We start from the raw sequence: 25,996 nt of genomic DNA, 5'->3' as shown, positions 1-25,996 counted from the left end.
TAATTTGCCACAGAGATCTATGGATATCTTAAAGGAATGATATGATATAAGGCATTTATAACGCGCCCATACACAAGTATTTCAGGGCGCGACGAGGCAAAGGAGGGGCAACAGGGGTTAGACTGACAATGATCCTACTAGGCTAGCTGTCCTTCAGATCGTGCAAGTGCATTAGAAGGGAGAAAGTGGGGGGAGGAGCCCGTGCAGTGCAGTGCATGGGATAATAGAATAAATAACCAATAAGTGAAGTGCGGCCAGCAAGTGGCAAGTGCAAGGGTAAGTGCAGACATCTGGTGTCAAGTGCTGGTATCGGGACTGTGGCGATACAGACACAGTCCTCAAGTGTGGGGTAGCCAGGAAGGCAGTGGAGGTGTGTGTGACTGGCGGGGGAGGGACCTGGGCCCGAGATCAGAGGGTGGCCTGGTAACCAGTGCAGTTTCAGCTACAGCCAGGAGGTCAGCAGGGGAGAGGAGGAGAAAAAGCAGAAGCAAAGAGAAAGGTTTTTGAGGTGCTTCCGTTTCAGGGAGGCTGTTCCAGTGGGAGGCCCCAGCTGAAGAAAGAGATCTACCACTAACTTGTTGCTTGGAGAAGCAACTGACCCTGAGGGATTTGGAGGCGGCTGGGCGAAGAGCTTGAGTAGGAAGATATTGAGAGAGTTGAAGGTATTGGGCCCCAGGACCCAGAAGGCCTTGTGGACGATGCAGAGAGTTTTGAACTTAATCCTTGCAGCCACTGGGAGCCAGTGCAGAGATTTCAGTCCTGGAGAGATACGATCCCTGGGCTTGAGGCCAAGGGCAAGTCTTGCAGTCCTGTTCTGGATGAGTTGCAGAGGGCGGAGAGTAGTAGCAGGCAGATTTAGAAAGAGGCTGTTGCAATAGTCCAGCTTAGAGAGAACCAGAGCTTTGGAGACGGTGAGCTTCTGGGGGAAGGAGAGGAAAGGAAGAATACCTCTGAGGAGGTGCAGCTGATAGTGTGACTTCTTAGAGATGTTAGAGGAGAGAAGGAGAGTGTGGAGTCGAAGATGACCCCGATGTTTTTTGCCTCAAAGGTGGGAGCATGAAGAGGACCAAGAGAGGCTGGCCAGAGAGTGATAGGAAAGGAGGGAGTGGGTGTGCCGATGAGGAGAACCTCGGTCTTACTGGCATTAAGGCAGGGATCATTGGCGTAACACCACTCCTGGATAGCAGATGGACAGTCAGAGATGCGAGAGGGAGAAGAGATGGCTGAAGGTAGCCTGAAAATGAGTGGAGTATCATCTGCATAGCACTGAAAGTTGGGGCAGAGCACTGCAATGCGCGGTGGGCAAGAACTGCCAGGTATTGGTTGAACAGCCAGGGAGAGAGATTAGACCCCTGGGGAACACCGCAGGTAGAGATAGAGGAAGGACCTAAGTTGAACCTGGGAGGGACGGTCAGAAAGTAAATACGTTTGCCATGACAGGGCCTCACCGGTGATCCCCAGGTGAGGAAATCAAGAAAGCCTTACACTAGGCGCTGTTATTTTGACAAGTGGAGGAGATTTGTAATTTGGTGCCAGTCTAAACAAATTAACCCCATAGAATGTACTCCTTCCCACATTCTAACTTAAATGCCCCACTTGCTAGATGCAGGGTTAGTATTCAACTCTTTAAAGGTCCACCTGGCTGCTTTGTCAGCCTATACCACTTCCCACAATAAGGTCTCATTGTGCAAGGTACCCGTCATCAAACATTCATGGAGGGATTAAAGAGACTCCACCCTCCAATTTCAAACCCGCCGCCAGGATGGGATCTCAATGTTGTACTTGCTAAGCTCATGGGACCCCCTTTCGAGCCAATGCACAAGTCTAGTCTCAAACACCTGACTTATAAAACTTCCTTCTTAGTGGCTATCACTTCCATAAGAAGAGTTAGTGAAATACAAGCATTGTCAGTGCAGGATCCTTTCTTTGTTGTACACAAGGACAAGCTGGTTTTACATACTCACCCTAGGTTCTCCCCTAAGTTCATATCTAAATTTCACGTAAACCAGTCTATTGAGCTACCGGCTTTCTTTCAGGAACCCACCAGCTCAGCTGAGGTAAAACTCCACACACTATATGTAAGGAGGGCGGACCTCTACTATGTAGACAAGACCAGACCGCTAAGAAAAACAGATCAACTGTTTGTCTCCATAGCACCAGGCAGAGAAGGTGACTGCATTTCAAAGAATGCCATCTCTAGGTGCATAGTCAGATGTATACAATTGTGCTATTCCGTGTCAAACAAGACACTGCCTTTTTCACCCAGAGCTCACGCCACAAGGAGCACAGAAGTCACTGTGGCTTTTATTGCAAATGTCACTACAGATAGCATTTGCAAAGCAGCTGCATGGAGCTCAATACGCACTTTCACTCGGCATTGACACACATTCCAAGACAGATACACAGGTGGGACAAGCTGTTCTAAGACATCTGTTCACTCATGAACCTTCTCACATCCCACCACCTTCTTCTAACACTGCTCCCTAATCTATGCACAGCATGTGATCTAAGCAGATTCCACAAGCCTCAGATGGGATACATTGTTCACCGTAATCGTATTTCTGATGCTTGTATCTGCTTAGTTTCATATGCGCCTACCCTTCCTCCCCTTGGAGAGACGGTGCATGGATGCTTATGACCTTGTCTGGTACCTATCTGCTTGGATACAACTGTACTCACGCTACACTTCATGCTACCTCATGTAAAAAAAAATAATCTGAGGGACCTTGACGTGAAGAATCATGGGTACAGTGGACGTCACACTAGGGATAGTATTGCTGGCACGCCATGTCGACGTCCCTTTTCGAGTTTTGAAAACAACTGTAATACTCTGCAGCTTCCACTAGATGTCGGCCTGTGCACAGCATGTGAATCTAAGCAGACACAAGCATCAGAAATACGATTACGGTGAGTAATTGATTCCATGTAGCTCTCTGGCACCACATAGAGGTATGCCTCTTACCACAGTTCTTTCATTCCTCCACACCCATCTCATAATCACGAAGTCCAGAGAAATGCATTGAACTCTTAGCTTCTCGCACAGAAGGCAGCAGAAAAATGCAGCCCAGGGACAGCAGATTGTGGCGGCGGTTGGCTGCAAAGGAGTCCAGGGAGAGGGTAATGCTGGGGGCAGGGAAAGAATTTGAGTAATTGGAAAGAGATATGCACGTGCCTGATGAAGTTCTTAGACACTAGCTTTGAGACTTTGGTTAAAAAAGGCTTTTCTATTTGCCAAAGCATGGTACATAAGCTACATTGCCGCCACTGTGGGGGTGGTGTCGCAGATTAGAGACAATGTGCCGTGCACTTTTTAAGTTTGTCGATTAGGGGAAAGGTAATGCAAAGAGACATTGTATAATGTACGGTACTCTGAACCCAGGTTCCCTCGGGTCATCAGCGGGCGGCTCGTCTAAGTAGAAGTCTTGGTTTCAACGATGATCTGCCGAACAGTCACAGGAGTCCCCGTTTTATCCGAGAATCAAGCTGGAAGCAAGCCCAAGCCCACCAATGTTAATTCAAAAAGCCAGTGGCTATCCAATTGTGGATAGCCAGTGGTCACTGCGTTTGCCTAACAGATATTCTGGCACCAGAGATGTGGATTGGGACTAGACACTCCCAGCCCCTTCCTGTGGCGAAAACACAAAACACCCCTTAGTCCACGAAAGCCACAGCTTTCCGGGAAATGGATTTCCATATACAGCATTTCCTGACCTGACAAGGTAGGAAGAAGGCCAAAGAACAAGCAAAAAAACTTGTCGCACAAGCATGTTGAGTTACTATCCTCCTTTAGTAGCCATTTGCGGTAAATGCAAAAGTGCATGAGTAAAATAACACAAACAGGAAAAAATATCCGCTACCATCAACATGCCTAAGGCACATTGTAAAAGTGACCAAAATGCCAATCTAAAAAGATATAAGGATACTCTTAACTGTACTTCACTGTAATGTGAGTTTTACATTTGTAACTACAAGAATTCATGAAGAGAAACATAGTCTCTCAGTACTGATGGTCTTAGGGACCAGTCAGTTTCCCCATAAGAATGAGAAAAATGGGCAAGGAAAGTAAAGCAGAAGTCTTTACTTACCTCCAAAAAGTCAGGACGGGGAACTAAAGAGGTAAAAAGAAAGGGTGTCCAATAGAAATCTAAGGAGGGTGTGAGTAACCTGAGGGCGTCTTCACTTCTTTTCACCCTGGATCCTCCTCTGAGGTGGCCAGGGAAAGGCCATTGCTGTTGGATCCCGCCCCTTGGGGTGGATATGCGAGGGAGGATCATCTGGGTGGAGGGAACTTGGGGGGTGAGGAGAGGACGTCCTTAGGTGAGACATGGTATCCCCCTTTCCCTTTTCAAAATGAACCCACTACTCCTTAGCCTTTGTAGGCTACTGTCAGTCTTTTTCCCTTTCTTCTCCCCAAAATGTCCCACAGACACATCACCTTAATACTGGGACAAGGAGACGACAGAGTTATGCACACTTCCTTGTATTCAAACCTTCCCAAACACCCCTCTGGTACTGAGACGAGGAAGAGGACTATGGAAGATTTCAGTGGGAATAGCCAGGCATGTGCAGCTAATGGGTTTCACTATAGTCTGGCAATTAAAGTCAATGGCTCGCACCTGTGGTCATTTAACAATCTCCAGGTGTATCAAAATGGTGACTGCCCCCGCAGAGAGGGAGTCAAGGCCTGGCGAGAAGCAAGCAGGCTGGAGAATCATAGTGGGCTTTCGGGAAGCCATACCGAGCAGGAGTGAGTGAGTGAGTGAGTGGGAGAGAGAGAGAGAGAGAGAGAGAGAGAGAGAGAGAGAAAGAGAAAGAGAAAGAGAGAGAGAGAGAGAGAGAGAGAGAGAGAGAAGCCGAGGCCAAAGCTGGCCGTGAGAGTCTAGGATCCTGCTGTCCTCCCTGTCTGGTGCCCACAGCAGGAGTTGTGGGACGCTGAAGCCTTCCGATAGCCGCAGGCCTCCGAGAGAATGAGGGGTGTTCTCAGTAGTGGCTGTTGGGGGAAGAGCAGAGCTACTCGCTGCAGAATTCCAGGAAGGCGAGCGCTGTTCGCTATGGCTCCCGTGAGAGAAGCAGAGCGAATAGAAGCTGGAAAGAAGAGTGGAGAACCCAGAAGGACCTGCCCTATACAACCTGAGTAAAAAGATGGGAACACTCGTACTGGGGCACTCAGGGGACTGGAAAAAACATGTTTCAATGCTGAGCAAACAGAAAGCTGTTATAAACATTTTGGAAGGCCGAAAGAAGTGTCTTTGAATACGGAATAAGCTGCACGATATTACCAGAACTTTTGAAAGTTGAAACAAGTTTTACTGAAAACCGAGCTGACAAAGACATTCTGAGCACATTTGAATGCCGCACATAACAATAGCAAGTAATGAGCACTTATGAATGCAAGGTGGTGCTAAAAGTAGACACCACGGAATGAATTGTGTGAGACACAAGTATGGCAAAGCCAAAAGATTATCACAAAGAGTATGAAATGAGAAACTAAGTATTGGCCAAAGACACATGAGCCCAATGAACTAAAGGTTAAGAGAAAACCTGTGTTGTCAAAAGAATACAGAAAGTGTAACAAAGTGCATAATGGTTTTGGTTGCATGACCTGTAATGGGTGGACTGTGTGGTCCGACAACTGCGCATAGACCGCGTGCCCCCTTCTTGTAGAGAACCAAGGAAAGTAAATATAAAGAAGCTTATGCTTTGCAACAGTTAAGTTTGAAATGAAGAAACAGAGCAATCTATGTTAACTAGTAAAAAGCCTGGATTACCATAAATTTGAACTGGTGTTTTTGGAAAGCTGGAAGATTTGAACTCTTGGGTACGGGATCCCTAAGACTTTATGAACTGTTAACTCTTGGGGGAAGGGAACCCCAAGACTTTGTCAACTGTTGGAGAAGGGGAAGCTGATCACAAGCGAAGAGCTGGAGGAAGCTTGGCACTTTATTTTGAACACTATTCATTTTGCTGCGGACATCTGTAAGAAACTCATGGCGGCAACAGTAAAGACAGACACAAGTGATTACAGTTCAAGGGTTTTTATTAAACTGTATAAATGGGTGAGAGAAACGCCTAACCTAAACCTAAATCTAAGATGGGAGCAAACTACGACCATCAAATAAAAAGGCAGTCTTGTCAAATAAAAAGAGCCTATACTAAAAAACATATTGCCAATCCTTACTGCTAAATTACAAAATAGTGTCAGATAATGGTCACCAGAAAAGAAAGAAGTGTACACAAAATGATAAGTCGGGATGGTATAGCTGGGGTCTCCGTTCCCCATGTTTTTCGCACGGGACAATGCGGGACTCTCGAGCACAGCACACTCCTGGGCTTCTCCACCACAAGCTTACAGTTAGTTTCCAAATTATCCGGGTCTTCTGTGCCCAAGTTTCTTTTACATCAAGTCTCTTGCCTCAGAGCGCCTGATGTACTATAAACAATAAACAGAAAGTTCCTTTCGGTTATCTTCCCGTCGGGTGATTTCCCTTCACCCGTGGAGCCCCCTCAACCGGGCTCTGATCCTTTTGCAACATTGGCCTCCCTCAGCCTGGTTCATTACAGCCTTGCGTTCAAGATCTCAGCAACTTGTAACATTCGAGTCTCAATGTCTTTTAACCAACCATTAATTGTGGACATCCCTCAGCCGGGTTCACGCTTGTCGACACAATGTTTACAGGGTGTTACGTTTTGATCTCATTCACATGCATTTCTCAGCCGTGTTCACATTTGCCAGTTTAACACAGTTCATTCAGTTGCAGCACCTTTGGGATTAATTTCCCTTCGCTTTTCTAGCCCCCAGTCAGGCTTTCTCTCAAGCCCCAGTCAAGCTTTCCACATGTATTGTTCATACAGCATTTTCCCTCTACCTGGCACACACGCCTGTTTCACAATGTCACAACTTTGGTAATGGGTTAAGGATGTTTGATTGTACAAGGGATTTTGTCTCGACCTTGTATGACAAGCTTAACTCTGTATGCTGGCTTTTCCTACGGCCTCTTGTTACTATATTATTCACAAAAAAAGGGAACCAGACAGTATTTTGAATGGATGCCCATGTGGTGCTGGACCACTCTGTAGCTGGTCTTTCCCTGCTTTATAAACGTTCAGTAGTACACAAGTTCTTTGTTCATAATAAATTGCTTTTTGCAACCTTCGCTCAACACCGTCCATTTTTACTATTGGATCTCCCTCATACTCGGCGGCTGTGCTGACCTCGTTGTTTCTGGTCTCTGGGGTCAAAGATGGTACCAAGGTAGCAAGAGCGCCTCCCTGCATCGGTTATCAGTGCAGGAGGGTCCTGTGCACACGTCAGCTGCACCATTGAAATCTGTTACACCACACGTCAGCTGTAGTTCCCGGTTTTATGATTCCTTTCACCGAGGTTTCGCAGGCTTGGCTCAAAAAGTACAATGGCACTTCCTGTCCTTTCAGGTCTCGTCACCTTTCTTCTCCATGTGAACTGCCGTCCTGGAATAGCTGGCTCCTTGTGCGTTTTGTTCTTGCTCTCGGTGTGCTCTCGTGCACCGCCTTTTATCCCTATGGGGAAGAGAATGGGCCATCAGGTCTGTGCAATTATTGGCAATTGCTTCACTCTGCCTGACCCTTGTGTTGGGACATGTCAGGTAAACTGTTTTGTTGTTAGTCCGTTGTCTTGCATGGTGTAAAAAAGTGTTTGTGTTGTAAAAGGGGGAGGTAGATTTTCTAAGTATCCTACGTGGTACGATGGGGAAACGGCATCATAAGGAAGTGGGTGGTTGGTTAAGTTGGAAAGGTGAGTTTTATAGGGTTTGTGAATTGAATAGGGGAGATCGTGGGAAGGGTAGTGTTTTGTCACAACAGAGTGGGATTACGGGATCTAATAATCAGAGGGACATGGAGAAGAATGACTGGGAGTATTAGGGTACGCAACAGGAAAACAGGGATTCTGGGAGATGCAGTTGCCTAGTGCAGCAGGGTTTGAGTTCCTAGGGGATTTACCATATTCGGATGGGTTGTTGTATTTGGGCAAGGGAGATTCATTGGGTGGAAGGGAGGTAGATGTGGTACAGCCTACAAAAGCTTCAGGGATCTCGTCCTCTCCTTCCCCGGTATAATACCACACCTCACCTGGGGTATTCCCCCGAGCACAACCCCAGTCTCTCCTACCCAGGTGGTCCTCCCTCGCTCTTCTACCCCCAGGATTGGGATCTGGGAGCGCCAGCCCTTCCCTTGCCACCTGAATAAGGGATTCTCGAGGTCTACTTGAGGGCATACCCTCAGGTTTCTCACACATCGCTACACATTCTATACAGTTATTTGTGAGGGCAAATATAGGTTTTGCATACAGACAGACTTTTGATTTGTACTTACTGACACAGGCTATCCTTGAGCCTTACTCAATCCTGACATTCAAGTAAAATGAAACTTTATATTAGAAATTAAAATCTGTTGTCTGTGTCTTACTTCATGATGCCTTCACAAGGGAAAGTTGGAAAAAGAACATCTTCCCTAACGTGCACACACAGCAACACATACACCTCAATAAATGTGCATAAGTGCATGCAATGCGCATACAGCAATAGTCAAGTGCACACTCATACACATACGTGATTTATAAAGCACTCTGCTTCCTGAAGGTACGTCTGCACTCAATAAATACCCTATTAATAATGCGCCACACACCGTTACAACACATGCTCTTACAAAACACGCTCATAATCAATATACATCCATACAAACTCTATTGGTAAGGTTCAGGAGTTGTACTTTTTATTTCTATACACTAATATACATATGAGAACTTTCATCAAAGTCAGGAGCGACTTTGCAGTGATTTTTTTTTCATATGTATATGAAGCCTATATTAGATGTAAATTGCTTAAGTTTAAGAACTGTAACACTTTATGCACATCCTAAAGTATAATAAACGCACAACAAAGTGAAACCTCTTTTATGTGAGTTTTCATATGCAAAGGAGTCGTCGTGTAGGATGTGCATTTCGTATGATGAAGTCATACGAAATGCACATCCCATACGACTCAAACACTTCTACGCTATGCACACATGCTAGACACTTACACACCAAACATGTATGTACACAACACACTCTTATGACACACACTTAAGCTACCCAGTCACTTACATGTAGAAGAGCTTTAAGACATGCGCTAAATCAATGGGCATCTTGTACACTAACTGGACATGTACGTGTATGAAATGTGCACTATTTACATTGTAAGGAAGGCATGGTATCAAACACTGAAGACAGACACAAGTGATCACAGTACAAGAGTGATTATTGAACTTTAAATGGGTTGGTTGATCGCCTATCTGACTCTAAAGCTAAAGATGGGAGCAAGCTACAACCATCAAATAACAATACAGTCCTAGTGGAGTCTCTGTCAAAATAAAAGGGCCCAAACTAATAAACCTATCGCCAATACTTACTTCTAAATACAAATGGTGTGGGTAACAATGTTATGCACAAAGAAAAGTGTTCAAGAAATATGTCCGGATAGTTGAGCAGTTGGCTTCCCTTCCCCATGTTTTCAGCATGGGATCACACGCTTCACACACACTCTGGCTTCTTGGCCACAAGGATGCAGTTCAAAACATATCAGGGCCTTCTGCGCCAAAGTCTCTTTACCATACAAAGTCTCTTATTAAAGAGAGCCTAATGGAACAAACAAACATCAAAGGTTCTTTCTTCTTAGGATTTTCACATTCATAAGTTCTCGGATTACTCACTGTTCACCATGGGTCTCCCTCATTCGGTCTCAGACCATGGATCTCCCTCGTTCGGGTTCGAATCCCTTTTGATAACAAAATCGAAGACTTTCGAATGTGCGATGGGATTTGCTTAAGCCGTCGCCGGACGACTTCGTTTCACTTCACACAATATTCTTATCAATCTTCTACTTTGATTTCTGCCACTTCTTGGCAGGATACCTTACAGAGACCTTCGATTGAGCACATTCGTGGTGCCGGACCACTCTGTCAACTCTATTGTATCTTTCCTTCTCAAGTTTATACATTCATCAGCAGTTTAGCTTTACTTGCATCTTTCATCACACACGTTTAACAATGTTTGTTCCAGCGCTTGTTATACAATGTTGTTGCTTGCAACCTTGACTTCAACATAGACTGGTCTTGCATCGGTCTCCCCAACTCACCGGCTGTGTTGATCTCTCTGGCGTTACATTATTCTTGGAGCCAAGGACGATACCGCAGCAGCTGCTGCTCCTCCCTGCCTTTGTTGTCTATGCTGGAGGGCCTCTGTTTTCTCCAACACACAATGCCGGATTCGTCAGTCTGGTTTCCTGGCATTACGCTTTCATTGTTGAAGGTTTCTTGAAAGTAATGGTTTCTTGCCGAAAAGGTCAAGGATATTTCCCTCCTTGCGAGCCCTTTTTTGTTGGACATCTTTCTCCCCTCGTTCAACTGCCGACTCGAAACTGTTGTTCCTTTGTGTGCTATACCTTGCTCAGAGTGAGCTCTCGTGCTCCACCTTTTAATCGTGTGGTGTAGCTTAATGGAAGTTGGGTGTGAGTGATTGTCAGTAATTGCCTGACCTTGCCTGACCATAGTGGTGGTACATGTCAGGTACATTTCTCGGGTGTGAGTCTGTTTTCTCCCAGGGCGGGCTGTTCATGTGAAAGTATTTGTGAAGAAAAAGTGGGGGGGGGGGTGAGGTTCCCACGTATCTTACCTGGTAGGATGGGGTAAAGGTGTTATGAAGGTGGGGGAGATACTGCATCTCCCATCCAGTGTTCCACTCCCCGAAGACCCCTTACCCAGGTGATCCTCCCGCACTGGTCTGCCCCCAGGTACTGGATCCAAAAGCAATGGGCATTTATTGGCCACCTGGATGACAGATCCCCGGGGACTAGTGGTTGAGATACCTTCTGATTTCTCACAACATGTACACTACTATATGTATAAAAACTCGTACCAAATTCATGAATAACTTTGGTGATCATTTTCATATGTATTTTGGCAAAACCAGGAGGAGTGGCACTAGAGATTCACATTTGAAGCGTGTTTATTTGAAATAAAGAGAAAATGCCTACCCGTGCCTATTGCTATGAAGGATTTTCCCTACTTAAAAATGAATCTAAGGGTGCTTGTCAATTGTCCAAATCAAAATAGTTCAGAGTCCGAAACCTAACCTCTATTTGGCCCTGCCACTTTTAGGAAAACATAACGTAAATATTAGCCAGAGCAGTAGCCCTTACACTCAGGATTTGGCCAAAAGAACGTGGCTTATTCCAAGGAACTGTTCAAGTGTCTAATGTGGTTTTTCCGTAATTTATCAAAATATGGTTTTCAGTCCCTCTTCAGGTTCCTTATAGCAAGTTTTATATCTTCACACAAACCACTGGTTCCAGTTCCCAAAAGAAAAAGGAGACTTTATTCTGAGTCCGATTCCACCAACTTGGACATTGTCTTTCAAATTGTTCTTGATTTTTGGATTGAGTAATTGCACCCTCTAGGTTCCCTGTTTTCCAAGTGTTGAAAATATTGTACTTATTTTTCTGGGGCTCCCCAAAGCCTTCTGGCCCTCTGATTCGCTCAACTACGCAGGGTCTCTGTTGGACGTCTGCCTGCATTGAGCAATCAAGCTCCCGTAACCCCTTCGATTTCTCAAACTTCTTGCCTCACTCTTTTGTTAAGCCCCTTTTGCTTTCGGGTAAGCTTAGCTGAGGGACGTAACCGCCCATCCCTCTCCCCGGCTTTACTTTCTTGGGAGCGTTTGCGTTCCCTTATCCTGCTGGCTCAGGATTCGAAATACTTCTTGACAGAGACCAGGGATTTGGTTTCCCTGTTGTTGCCTGGTCTCGACGTTGCTTAAAAGCCCCCAGGCACACACCATGACTGCTCCGTGGTCGCGCCACCAGGTGAGATGGGACTCTGTCCCTGTCTTTGTCTGGTTTGGCGTTGTCACAACTCCAGTCTTGTGGCATATTTCTCTCGCTCTGCTCTCCTCCACGCTGCCGGTGGCTCTGCAGTGTAGCTTGGCCCGTCCCTCCAGGACGTTCTCACGTCAGAGGCACGACTCTGCGCAGGATTCTTCTGGCTCTACTCCAACTTCTCGTCTCTTTATTCTCGCCACTGTATTTCCACGTGGCATGTTGATCTCAATTAGCTGTTGCCTTCATATCGATCCCAACATTGCCTTCAGCCAAATATCTGTGAGTAATGCCTTCAGCCAAATATCTGCAATGCTAGTATGTTGGTATGCCAATCTACAGCAATAATATCAGACCTTTTCTATTCCCACATAGGCAGACCGTGTTCTTTGCAGAGGGTTTCTTGTAGGAATGGAGTCCTTGTCCCCTAGGGAGGGTCTTGTTTAACTGTTTAGCTTGGGCGGTAACTCGGGCTGCTGGGCCATTACTCCCCGGTGTTGCTGATGGAACGGGTGCATATTGCCACAATATAATATACATACAGAAAACACATACACTACACGTCGTACTCTGTGGGATAAAAACAAATTAAATGATTTATTAAAAAAACATTTTAAAAACAGTTAAGGCTATTTAACAAAAACTAAAGTCTACAAACGGTGGAAATAACAGCTATGGTAAAAACACTTACTACATAACGACTAACAATGCAACCACAAAGCTACATCTACTCAGCCCATACCACTACAGATTCAACCACAAAGCTACAAAATGCTCACTCCATAACACTACGAATCCAAACATAAGACACAGGTTAAGTATTAGGTAGGTTACATATGCAATATAGTTAAAGTGTTTAGGTTGGATTTGTAGTTGTATGGGAGTGAGTGTTTGTAGTTATAGTTGTGGTTGAATTTGTAGTGATATGTAGTGACTGCAGTGGTTAGGTACTAAGTCTTTGCACTTTTTTCCCACTGTTTGTAGACACAAATTATTGTTAGATTAACCATAACTCTTTCTGATGTTTGTTAATCTGCTTAGAATCACATGTTGTGCATAGTCCGACATCCATTGGTCGCTGGGAGTATTGCATTTTGTTTTTCGTAGTCGAAAAGGGGACGTCGACAAGGCGTGTCTGTAACACTATCCCTATAGTGACGTGCGGTGTACCCACAATCCCTCACACGTCGAGGTCCCTCAGATTGTTTTTTTCCACCCAGATATTGGTCGCCTTTACGCGGAGCTCCTCGAGAGACATTGCAAATTCATTTACTCGACCTTTGGTCGTTCCTTATTAATATCCATTACATAGATCCCTCCCTCGACGTAGCTGAAAAGCTGTTTCTCCGCCGAGCAAGAACTTCGACGGCGGGGACGAGACGGAGGAGATCCTTCGGTGCTGCCGAACACGTGGCCTGGCCTCGCCGGCCAAAAGACAGTAGGGAGAGTGGGGTCGTGGGACATTTCTTGTTTCTCTCTGGGAATGCCTTTCCCTTTCCTCTCCCTTTCCCTCTGGGTTGTTACCACAGCTAAATATTTCCTCGGCTATGGAGAGGACACCCTCTAGGTTTTGCCCGTGTTGCAAGGGCAAGTTCACCTGGAAAGACTAACATAAACGGTGTAACCGTTGCTTGCCCCTCGATCACAAGGAAGACGGCTGCGATGCTTGTCAGCTTCTTAAGCCTAAGACTGTAAAGGACCGCGGGGTCAAGAGGTGGGCGGCCTACGCCATGTCGAGGGCCGATTCCTCACCCGCCACCGCAGAAAGTGACGAGGAATGTGATAACCCGACATCCGCTTCGGAAGTCGTAGACCTCTCTAAGGAGCGCTTGCGCTCCTCGTCGTCTGTCCCCGGCCCCGACAAGCTCAGCTCACGCCCTGCTTATGGGGATGAACACCCCAACGACACTGACGCACACAAAAAACACTCCCATAAACACCTAACCCACGGCTCTTCTTCGTCAAAGACGAAGAAACCATCAGCGCCAACGGAGACGCAGGTTCCACCGGCGTCCTCCTCAGACCGTAAGAGTCTTAAGTCCCCCTTGCAACGGCAAACGCGACCAGCGACAGGGCCTCCCCCAGATAAGGGCGCTACCCCCAAACCACCAGACGAAGCGCTCCGCCAGAGAGCGCCCGTCGACGTAGAACACGCGACGCCCGTAACGTCGAGACCAGAGCCCTCCACAGACAAATTAATCGTCGAGAGCCTGGAGAGGATCGTTTCCACCGATAGCCAGAGGCGGACGGCGAAAGATACGTCGAATACCGCTCAGAAGGCTAGAGAAACGCCGAAAAGGCTGGAAGGAAGGCAGGAACTGCCTCCTTCATCTAGAGGGACTCCTAGCCTACCAGAAGGCTTTTCAGACGGCGACAGAAAACTTTCTTCGACGTTATGGGAGAGGTCAAAGTGTTTTCAGGCCGAATACCCTATTACCTCCTCCCTCCTCTCCCCCCCCCCCCCCTCCCAGTCCGCCCAGGGTACCTCATGAGAAACTGGAGAGACTCAGTTCTGTATGGAGGAGATGGAGAGGCTTATGGAGACTCAAAACCTACCAACACCCAAAAGGTCAAGAGAGGGACCTCAGGAGGACCCCAGGGCTAAATTCCCTAGGCTGTTTAATCCCTCCCAAGAGGATGTAGATTTATATGACCTCACTGGAGAGGACCCCCACTTGCAGGAGGAGGACAAATGTTTTAGGCAACGAAGAGGAACAAAACCCAGAGGAGGGTTTTGAAGGTAATCCAGATATAGGTGAGGGGGGCTTCGGAGAAGACTCAGAGGAAGGTGCTTCACAGCCCTGGCAGTCCCCATCAGCGTTTTCGGACCCTGATGCCCTAAACCTGTCCCCTCCCAAGGACTCACCTAATAGGAACACGTCACCTATAGACGATCAACCTACATTTAATGCACTACTACGCAAGGCAGCAGCGCATTTCGAAATAGACACTGGAGAGATTTCTCCTGACATTGACTTTGTGGAGAAGGTAATCAAAGAGAAAGCCCCTGTCAGCCAAACCATTCCCCTCCTCGCCTCAATAAGGAGACGAATTATCCCTTCACTATCTACCCCCCTGCGTTGGTCAGAGGGGTCAACCCGGGGATAGAAAAACTATTCAGTCCCTCGCCTTCAGACCCGTTGTACGCCAGGGGCCACGATGTACCAGACTCCCTAGTGGTGACAAATACAAGGAACAAAGCAGGGGTCCCGCTGTCAATCAGCGAAGCACCACCAGATAAAGAGGGTAAAAAATTGTATGCCCTAGGGAAGAGGATCACAGCCTCTGCTGCTTTTTCTGCAAGGATTGCAAACAACAACTCCTTGCTAGCAAGTTACATAGATGCACAATGGAGCAGGCTACGTAAGGACATCGAGGAGGTGCCAGAACCCCTACGTACACGGCTTCTGGCCACGATTACTGAAGGGACCCTAGTCAACCAAAGCATCGTGAAAAGCACTCTGGATGCTTCTGAAACGGCTGGCCGTTCCCTAGTCCAAGGAATACTCCTCAAACGCCATGTCTGGTTGCGTAATGCGGGGTTTAAACCTGAAACACAAGCATCTCCAATCAACAAGCCTATGGAAGATGCCAACCTCTTTGGGAAGGCGGTTGATGAGGCAATAGAAACAGCAAAGAAAGAGTTTGACACCATCAAAACTCTAGACCAGATTTCTAGGCCTCCTAACAGATGTGGCTATGGCAATAGGTGCTTTTTTCGAGGCCAACGCCAGCAGTAAAATCAGCAGCAGCAGTACTCTGCAAACAACTGGTCCTCTAACCAAGGTACCAGTGGACAATACAACCAGAGAGGACAACGCCGTGACAAAGGGAGAGGTCGGGGTTCCACCCCCAGAGGTTCCCAAGCCACCAACACCAAATGACTCGAAGATTCGGGTCCCCTCCCTTGCATCGCCGGTCGGGGGCCGATTAACATCCTTTCTTCCAGCATGGAAGGGAATAACATCAGACCGCTGGGTACTATCAACCATAGCCCGCGGCTACTGTATAGAATTCAACAGTTCCCCAACGTACAGACCCCCAAGGGGATGACGCATGACACCAGAACACCTCGCCATCCTTCTGCAAGAAGTGGACCAGCTATTGGAAAAAGGGGCCACAGAGGTCGTGCCTCTATCTCAGGTAACGGAAGGTATTTATTCAGTGTACTTCCTTGTACCCAAAAAGGACTTAACCATGCCCCCTGTACTAGATCTGCGCCCAGCGAACAAATTTGTCAAACCTCAAAAGTTTCGTATGGTGACCTTACAGGAAGTGATCCCCCTGCTATCTCAAGGAGATTACATGACAACACTGGTCATGTAAGATAAGATACATACTTTCATATTTTAATGTTGCCAGCGCACAGGAAATACCTCAGCTTCATGATAGAGGGCAAACACTACCAGTTCAGAGTGCTACCCTTCGGCATAGCATCAGCACCGAGGGTATTCACGAAAGTACTGGCAGTGGCAGCGGCCCACCTGCGCAGGTTGTCCATCCAAGTATACCCTTTCCTCGAGGATTGGCTCATAACAGGGGAATCTTACGAAACATGCTTCTCAAATACCCAAAAGACTGTAGACCTTTTGTTCCAACTGGGCTTCTCCATCAACGAGAAGTCGTCCAGTTTAGACCCCAGCCAGATCAAACAATTCCTAGGGCCTCTAATTCGAACAAAGGACGACCTCATCTTCCCCTCCAACGAGAGGGTCCAAAACATGCTGTTTCAGATCCCTCAATATGTGGCAGGTCGGGAGGTGACAGTACGCAGAGCAATGCGCTTGCTAGGAATGATGGCTTCATGTATTTATTTGGTACCTCACGCATGCCTGCGCATGCGCCCAATGCAAGAGTGGCTCAACAGCCAGTGGTGTCAAGCCAGCGGACAATGGGACGATCTAGTGGTGGTCTCGCAGGCCTTGGTTCTCTCGCTACGGTGATGGTCGAAGGAAAACCTGGTAATGGGGAAACCATTCGCCCCCCCCCGCAGTGGAAGCCACTCTAACCACAGACTCATATCTCACAGGATGGGGGCTCACCTATCCCATCCGACTTCTCACGGAGTGTGGACTCTGAGCGTAGCATCCAAGCACATAAACTTACTGGAGCTACTGGCTGTGTTCAGGGCACTAAAAGCCTTCCATGCACACCTACAAGGGAAGACAGTGATGGTCCTGACGGACAGCACCACAGCCATGTACTACCTCAACAAGCAAGGGGGCACTCACTCTCCAGGACTGTCCAAGCTGTCCCAGAACATCTGGAAGTGGGCTCTCTAACACATGTTCCTACTGTCACAACATGTATCAGGGGAACTCAATCTGCTAGCAGACGAACTCAGCAGAGACTTCCCTCTGCCCTCAGAGTACGAATGGCGGTTACACGAAGACATCGTCTTCGTCGTTTTCACACAATGGGGATTCCCAGAAATAGACCTGTTCGCAACTCTGGAGAACTCACAATGCCAAGATTACGCCTCCAGGTACCCCCAGAACCAATCCAAGGGGAACGGTCTATCGATTCCATGGTCAGGGAAATTTGTTTACGCTCCCCCCCCCCCCCGACGCCCCTTCTCAACAAAATTGTGCACAAGATGCACGAGGAACAAGTTACCATGATACTAGTGGCCCCTATGTGGGCCCGGCAGCCATGGTTCGCTCACTTGGTGGAGATGTCTCTATCTCCTCCAGTGAAACTTCCCTGCCCGTACAACATGCTGTCACAGGACAAGGGCAGGACTCTGCATCCATGCCCTCAGACTATGAACTTAGCAGCCTGGCTCCTGAGATCATAGAATTTGGACATTTACAGCTCCCGCAGAGATGCATGGACATCCTCAGGGAGGCTAGAAAGCCTAACACTCGTCACTGTTATTCTAGCAAATGGAAGAGATTTGTCATCTGGTGTAGAGGAAGAAGCATCAACCCGGTTGACTGCTCTCCCACGCACATTGTTCTGTACCTGACCCATTTACTGGACTCAGGTCTAGTGTTCAATTCTATTAAAGTCCACCTAGCGGCACTTTCTGCATACACCACTTCCCAACTTAGTGTCGTGGTGGAAAGTCCCAGTTATCAAAGCCTTCATGGAGGGGGTAAATACACCCTCCGATAGCTGGGACCTAAATGTGGTACTTACCAGGCTCATGGGCTCACCATTTGAACCCATGCACAAGGCAACTTTAGGGACCTCTCTTAAGACTGCTTTCCTAATAGCTATCACCTCCATTAGGAGAGTAAGTGAACTACAGGCTCTTTCTGTTCTAGACCCCTTTGTAACAGTTCACAAAGATAAAGTGGTTCTACGCACACACCCGAGGTTTGCACCGAACTTCATCTCGAAATTCCATGTCAACCAGTCAATAGAACTACCAGCGTTCTTTCAAAACCCTTCAAATTTGGGAGAAAAAAGCCTGCATACACTTGATGTGCGCAGAGCTGTCATGTTTTATATGGAAAGAACTAGACCACTAAGAAAGACTGATCAGTTCTTTGTCTCGGTGGCAGCAGGAAGAGAAGGGGATGCAGTCTCAATGTCCACTATATCTAGATGGATTGTTCAATGCATCACTCTCTGTTACACTCTTGCTAAGAGAGAACTACCCTTCAAGCCAAAAGCACACTCAACTCGAGGCACTGGGGCATCCATAGCATTCATTGCAAATGTTCCCCTCGAGTCCATTTGCAAAGCGGCAACCTGGAGTTCTGTACACACCTTTACAAAACACTACTGTCTAGATGCTCACTCTAGATCTGATTCCCAGGTGGGACAAGCAGTATTAAGACATCTTTTCTCTACTGTTCCTTCTCACAAGCCACCTCCAACTCCGGGTACTGCTTGCTAGTCTATGCACCGCATGTGATTCTAAGCAGATTAACAAACATCAGAAGACAATGCATTACTTACCGTAACAGCATTTCTGATGGTTGTATCTGCTTAGATTCACATGCGCCCACCCTTCCTCCCCGCTCAGATGGAAGGAACATAGACATCTTTTTATATCTCTCTTTTCTGTACTCACTTATGTCTAGAAGGCTCCCTCAGGGCAGAAAAAATACAAACAGAGGGACCTCGACGCGTGAGGGATTGTGGGTACACTGCACGTCACTATAGGGATAGTGTTACAGACACCCCTTGTCGACGTCCCCTTTTCGACTACGAAAAACAAAATGCAATACTCTGCAGTGACCACTGGATGTCGGACTATGCACAGCATGTGAATCTAAGCAGATAGAACCATCAGAAATGCTTTTACGGTAAGTAATGCATTGTCCTATTTAGTCGACTTTCTCAAACTGAGTCGAACAAACCTACAACATTTCAGAATAGCACGATAGAAGCACTTCTTGCCTAGTGGGACATAATGTACAAGGGTTTTTATTTCATCCAACTTTTTGGGGGACTGAAAGGCGAGCCATTGGTTCTGGAAGGAGTGCCAGGTGCCTGTGGGATGGAACGTGCACAAGGTTGTGGCACTTGATGGGGAACCATTGATTTGGGAACTGACAGGCACGATGACGTAGTTTATGGGAGCCAAGAGGAGCACATCATCCATGCCTCTGCAGAGGTGGGAGCCAGCTGTGGTTCTCTTGGGGGAGGAGAGTCTGTGATCGTTTTGGGAGCAGTTGGCCAATCACAGGTCTATGCAAGGAGATCCCGGGGCCATTTGTGATGAGGCAATGATGGTGAGCGGGTAAATGTCCATGTATTTGTTTAAAGTGATTGTAAACAAGTCTTGCCTTAACCTTTTTCAGGCCTCTTGCTACCTGAAGCAGGGAAAGTACAAGGATGCAGAGGCTCTTTACAAGGAGATCCTCACCCAGGCCCATGAGAAACAATTTGGATCAGTTGATGGTGAGTGTCGGTAACAGGGCCAAATGGTGGTATGTAGATAGAAGCATAGGTTAAGTGATGACGGATAAACGCAGTCATATCCTCATACCCTTTCCTGTGGATTCATGCAACGTCCTGTGTTGTGCCATACAGGTAAGGGGGTCAACACCAGACTGACTCAGAGATGGAAGGAAAATAAATATTCTTTATTGAAGAATTTGCACTGTTTGTCAAATAAACTGTTTACACCTCAATTCTTATGTGCTTCTCCTCCCCCTTTCCTTTCCTAAGGGTACGGTTATGCACGAAACATTGAATTTAAATATTAAATTCTCTGATTCCAATATTCTCGGGTTTCAACAATGAAGTTTCTTGGTTTTCTGTTCTCGATCCAAAACAGGGAAAATCCCTTTCCCATCCTTTATTGCTGACCGTTTGAGGCAACTGGCATTGTCCCTTCGCTCAGTTGTTGCTCAGACAGTGTGACAAAGAAAGGGACCATTGATTGACCAAACAAGTATATTTGGTTTCCTATGAATGCTAGATGATCGGCTGTCACCAAGGGAGTGGAATACGTAGGCTCAGATTAAAATGGTTTGCACTTTATTGAATATATAATAATGTTAGACCAGAATTCGATTTTTGGGGGTTCTGCTGTCTCTTTTTGACGACCCCTACATTTTTTCCTTTGATTTCTTTAGGAAGTCTGATCGCTTTGTGACCACAGGGACTTCTACTGAAACTCCCCTGCCCCTGCTGCTGTCTCTAAACCTTTTATCCGGTTTTGATTTTTGGACGCGCGATGGCTTTCCTGAGCTCTTTGCCCCCACTGCTCCAACTCATTGCTTGGGCTTTCCATGTAGGGACTGTCTCAGGGCTGTCTTTCTGATGTCTTCCTCATTTTGCAGCCTTTAGTAGACTGCCGTAGTGTAGGAAGCTCAGAAGGGTATTATGAATCCAATACCACACCTCCCCTGTTTATTTGGGCCATTATGTGTCACCTGTACCATACTCTTATTTGTCAGATTGTGTACTGCTGGCTGGCTGCTCTCACTTGTCCTCTGAACCGTCAGTCTGCTTGGCCGGGTGATACTGTCTTCTAGGAGCCATCTTTGCTTTTGCTGTCACTTCTGGCACTCACTCCTGGGAAGACAGACTATTCTTCTTTTTGCCATCTTGTGTTACAGGATTCAATTGACCAGATCCTATGAACCGTACCTGGAAAAGAAGAGCAGTACTCACTGGTTTATTTTTTCCGTCATGAACTTTTTTTTGAGAACTATGGCTGTGAGTACTTGCCTCTGGGCCCCGGGTTGGTGTTTTTTTTTATTTTTTAAATACACCCTCCATGTGGTCTCTGTTGTCCTCTTCAACCAGATTTGGGCCAATAGAGGTTTACGGTAAAACGTTAACATGGACCTCTATATCTCTTCCTGGGGCTGCTGTGTCCGACACCTGGCCCTGGAGCTCTTCAAGAGCATCTCCTCTGGTCCCTGGTGTTAGAAATTGTACTTTCCTTTCTTTTCACCAGAACCACAGCTGTGCCTATTCACCTGGTCCAATTAATTCCTATGGGGGACTTTTGAATTTACCAGGAACTCTCCCAAAAGGACTTTAGAGGTACTTGCCTGCCTCTAGACATTTTCTTGGGTTTTACTACGAAGTATTACTGTAATTATGTATTCTAACTTTTGGTGGTCTCTGGCTTTGCGTTCTTAAGTGTTCTTCCATTTTCCCTCTTCTACATCATACGGTAAATGTAGGATGCACATTTGCAATGATTGATCGATCGCAAACCTTCAATGAAAATGCCAGACTGATGGTTGGAATTAACCAAGTATTTTTTTTTTTACTTGTTTATTTTAAATCAAGGCAGGTTGATAATTACAAAACATTGTTAGCAACAATCATTCAGGCATGTTGATCCCCAGTCCTTTTTTCCCCCCGATCTCCTCCCCCTCCCCCCCCCCCGGTCCCACCTTCGCCTCGGTCCTCGGAGGTGGATTCCTCCCTCCTAGATCGCCTATTTTGCACCTCAAAGTCTGTGTCTCCCTTAGGGATCACTTGGTCTTTCAGGATCCATCGAGCCCTGGTGGGTTTGTAGGTCAGAGCGGGGGAAGCGCTGGTCGTATTCAAGTACTGGGGCCCAAATATTCTGGAATCGGTGGAGAGTTCCCGCCTGCGCTGCCGTCACCTTCTCCGCAATCGGAATATCCCAAAGCTTAGTCCACCATTGGGGCATGTGAGGGCCTTCCGGGGATTTCCAGGAGCGGGCCAGCACCGTTTTCCCTGCTAGCAGACAGTGTGTGAGTAGTTTCGATCTGGTACCGGAGCGTGGGTAGATCGCGGGAATCGGGGCTCCTAGCAAGACTGGCTCTGGTTCCAGCGGGATCGCCGTTCCGATGATTTGCGCGATGGTTCCCAAACACGTCTTCCAGAATTGCTGAATCTTTGGGTAAGCCCACCACATATGAAAGAAAGAGCCTGGGCGGCCACATCCTCTCCAGCAGGAATGGTCTAATTGTGGATTTATGTGGTGGAGTCTAAGGGGCGGGTAATACCACCGTAACATGATCTTATATGCGCATTCCCTATTGGTGATGCAGGTGGATGAGGCGTGAGTTCTGGTCCAACTGTCTACCCAGGTTTGGTCGTCTATTGGGTGACCCAGATCTGCCTCCCACTGGGCCATGCAGCGAGTTCTTGCGATCAGGAAGTCACCTAAGTGCCTATACAGAGTGGATACTTCCCCCGAGCTGGAAGATCTCCAAGTGTGAGTTCCAGGGCGGTGGGAGGGCGTGTCGCTGCTTGCAGAATTTGAGGGTGCGAGCACCAGTGGCGCAGTTGGATATAGGTGAATCTGTCCCTTTCCTGGAGTTGGAACTTTTCCTTACATTGCTCAAATGTGAGGGGCCTCTCTCCCGTATATAGCTGGCCTATAGTCTCTAACCCGCCATTTATCCAGTTCTGAAAGTTGCGGGGGTGTGCTCCAGGTGAAAATGCTGGATTATGGAAGACCGGGGATCGTGGGCTCAGGCCTCTTGGCACTCCCTTACTCTTCAGCGCCCAGTCCCAGGAGCTTAGGGTATGTTTGGTTGATAGGAGGAGGTCTCCCCAGTGTGCTCTGAGGGGGGGTGGGATGTGTGGCAAAAATCACAGGGGTAGGGGCACTTGCGATTGTTCCAGTTCTACCCATCTAGGGCGATTTGTAGTAATTTGCCACGCCTGGACCTGTGCTAGCTGAGCCGCCACTCTGTATGACCGTAAGTCTGGGACCCCCAACCCTCCCAGTCTGGAGCCCCCTAGCAAGGTTCTGAGGGGGATTCTCGCTCTCTTACCTTTCCAGATAAATTTCAACATCTTTCTCTGGATATCGCGAAGAGTTGGTGCGGGAATCGCTACTGGGAGGGAGGCGCAGGCGTACAGGAACCTTGGAAGGAGGTTCATCTTGCAGGCTGTAATGTGCCCCAGCAGTGAAATCTCCTGGGTCGCCCAACGTTTCAGGTCTCCTTCCAGTTCTTTGAACAACCGGGGGAAGTTAGTTTTATATGTGTCTTTTGGGTCAGCTGGGATGTAGACCCCTAAGTAGGGGATGGCTCTTTTTTCCCATGCTATCGGGCACCTCTTGGCCAGTGGTTCACGTTCTGCCGGGGTGAGGCTGATGCTTGGGGCTGATGATTTATCGAAGTTTACTGTAAAGCCTGAGACCTCACCATAGCTGGCTATTTCTTGTAGCGCATGTTTCAGGGATGACTGGGCCTCCGAGATCGTGGGCCTTTCATCTGCTTATTTCGCCTGATTCTCCGAGCAAAGGGCTCCATGGTGAGTGCAAAGAGCAGAGGTGATAGTGGGCAGCCCTGTCTGGTTCTGCAGGACAGGGGGATCAGAGCCGAGCTGTGCCCGTTGATTCTCAGGAAGGTTCTTTGTCTGCTATAATTAGCTAGAATCATCGTTTGAAATGCTGTCCCGAAGCCGAAGGCCCCCAGGGTATGTTTCATGAACGCCCAATCCACCCGATCAAATGCCTTGGCCGCGTCCAGTGCCATTAAGACTAGTTCTGGGTGTTCCGGGAGGCAAGGTCTACCAGGTTCAAGGTTCTCCGAATGTTGTCTCCTGTCGTGCGGTGTAAGATGAAGTCGGCCTGATCGGGATGGATAATCTCTGGTAGGACGCGACTCAGGCGATTTGCCAACATTTTGGAGTATATGTTTGCGTCAATGTTCAAAAGTGCAATCGGCCTATAGGAGGTCAGGTTTCTCGGATCTTTTCCTGGTTTGGGCAAGAGGATGGTGGTTGATTCCTGCATCGATGGGGTTACTGATCCCGTTTCCCTGAAGGAGTTGAACAAAGTTACTAGGGGGGGGAATCAGCTGGGATCTGAATAGTTTATAGAATCTGGTTGAAAAGCCGCCCGGGCCTGGGGCCCATGTTTTAAGTGATTTAATGGCCTCCTCAACCTCTTCCTCTGTAATGGGCTTTTCCAATTCGCTCTTCATCGTGTCAGGGAGACGGGGCAATGCTGCCTTCTGCAGGTATTCCATCTGTTGCGGTAGGTTCCGTGGGGTTGCCGTCATGATTTGGGTCAGATGGTCTGTTGCCAATCGTTGCTTTTCGGGTTCTGAATATAGTATGACCCCATTGGGATCTTGCAGGCCGGTCATCGTATTAATGCGTCTCTGCTTGGCCAATTTGGCCACCAGGAATCTGTTTGTCTTGTTGTTCTTTGCGTAGTACGACTGTTTGGCTTTCGCCATCAGCAGTGCGGTTTGTTCCGCATAGTGGGCTTCTAGTTTCTTCTTTGCCAGGCATATGATTCGCTGCGTCTTAGGGGACCAACCCTTCTCCCTGAGGACTGCCTCAGCTTCCTTCAGCTCATCTTCCAGAGCTATCTGAGTCTGTCGCCTATCCCGGTGATAGGCCGCTCCCTGGGCGATCAGGGTGCCTCTAATCACTGCCTTCATGGCGTCCCAGTTATTCGCCAGCGAGGTGTCTGAGGCTGGATTCTCGTCAAAGAAATTTCTTATCCCCTGCGCGATCTTGTCTCTTGTAGCCATATCATTCAGGATCGGGTCATGTAAGGACCATTTACGTAGATTATCGAGTTTGGGGTTCTGGGCCCGGAGTTCCAGGATCACTGGCGCGTGATCAGATATGACTCTTGTGCCGATGGATACCTCCTTGATGAAGGCCAGGGTTTGCGGGGTGGTCAAGAAAAGGTCGATCCTCGACAAGGTTCGGTGAACGAATGAGTAAAAGGAATAGTCTATTTCGGTGGGGTGAAGCACCCGCCATGTGTCTACTATCTCTAAGGACCTGAACAGCTGGAGGAGGCTTAGTGTTTCGGCAAAATCGCTTGGAGTCAGGGGCTGCCATCTGGCCTTGATGGGGTCAGGGACCCCATTGAAATCCCCTCCGATTATCGTTTGGCCCTCTACGAAACGGGCGAGAGACAAGCCCAGGGTGTCATTAAAGTGCGATTGACCAGAGTTAGGGGCGTACACCGAGATAAAGGTATATAGGTTTCCTAGTAGGAGGCATTTGACAGCTATATATCGGCCCTCTGGGCATGTTTTCGTTTCCAGAACCTGCGGTTCAAGTCTTTCCTAAAAAGGATCGCAGTGCCTCCCTTTTTGCTTGCTCCAGAGGCGAAAAATTGAAGCGGAAATAGCCGAGAGCGAAGCCGAGTAACATCCGCCGGCAGCAGATGAGTTTCTTGGAGCATGGCTACTGCAGCATCTTCGTCCTGGAGTTTTAGTAGAATTGCTTTTCGCTTGTTAGGAGAGTTCAGTCCATTAACATTTAGGGAGAGAAGCTTCAGGATTTGGTGGTCTGGTGTCCTTTCTTTCTCTATTACTTGGGTTGGGGAGGAGCCGGGAGCTGGTGATTCAACTGCCATTTCCACTGTTAGTCTTTAGAGTATCATCCTGCGCTTGAGGTTTTAACGCGGGACCCCAATAGGGGGCCGCAACTTTAACTGACGGCTGGGCCGACATTGTGAGTACGGACGCACCCTTGGCCAACAGGGCCAACTGTCCCATCGAGTATTGTGTACTGTGGGTTTCCAAGGAACCAGAGGTGGAAAGTATCCTTGGAATGGGTATGAGCCATGGGTATGGCCCGCAGCCTCCGTCTTCGAGGCTTATCAGTTTAGGAGTGAGGTGGTGGTTCCAAATTTAGGTGAGGCCAAGTGAGTTTGGGCTAGGATGATGTTAGAATCTGGGGATGCAGGAGCGCCTCTGATCATCTCCTTCTATTGTTCCGCTGTGTTGTCG

The 25,996-nt window shown here is 47.7% G+C and overlaps 1 protein-coding gene across 1 annotated transcript in view; it reads left to right on the top strand.

Moving 5' to 3' along the window:
- The window catches only part of KLC2 (kinesin light chain 2), an 854,727-nt gene that overhangs the window by 233,710 nt on the left and 595,021 nt on the right, over window positions 1–25,996 (top strand). The window contains exon 9 of the mRNA XM_069644886.1: window positions 19,646–19,745. Within this exon, the coding sequence (XP_069500987.1) occupies window positions 19,646–19,745 (100 nt within the window). The remainder of the gene's footprint in view (window positions 1–19,645; window positions 19,746–25,996) is intronic.

The sequence above is a fragment of the Ambystoma mexicanum genome, chromosome 2p, assembly GCF_040938575.1.
Source record: "Ambystoma mexicanum isolate Mex_15411 chromosome 2p, UKY_AmexF1_1, whole genome shotgun sequence".
NCBI classification, from domain to species: Eukaryota; Metazoa; Chordata; class Amphibia; order Caudata; family Ambystomatidae; genus Ambystoma; species Ambystoma mexicanum.
This window is presented reverse-complemented; position numbering and strand designations above follow the sequence as displayed.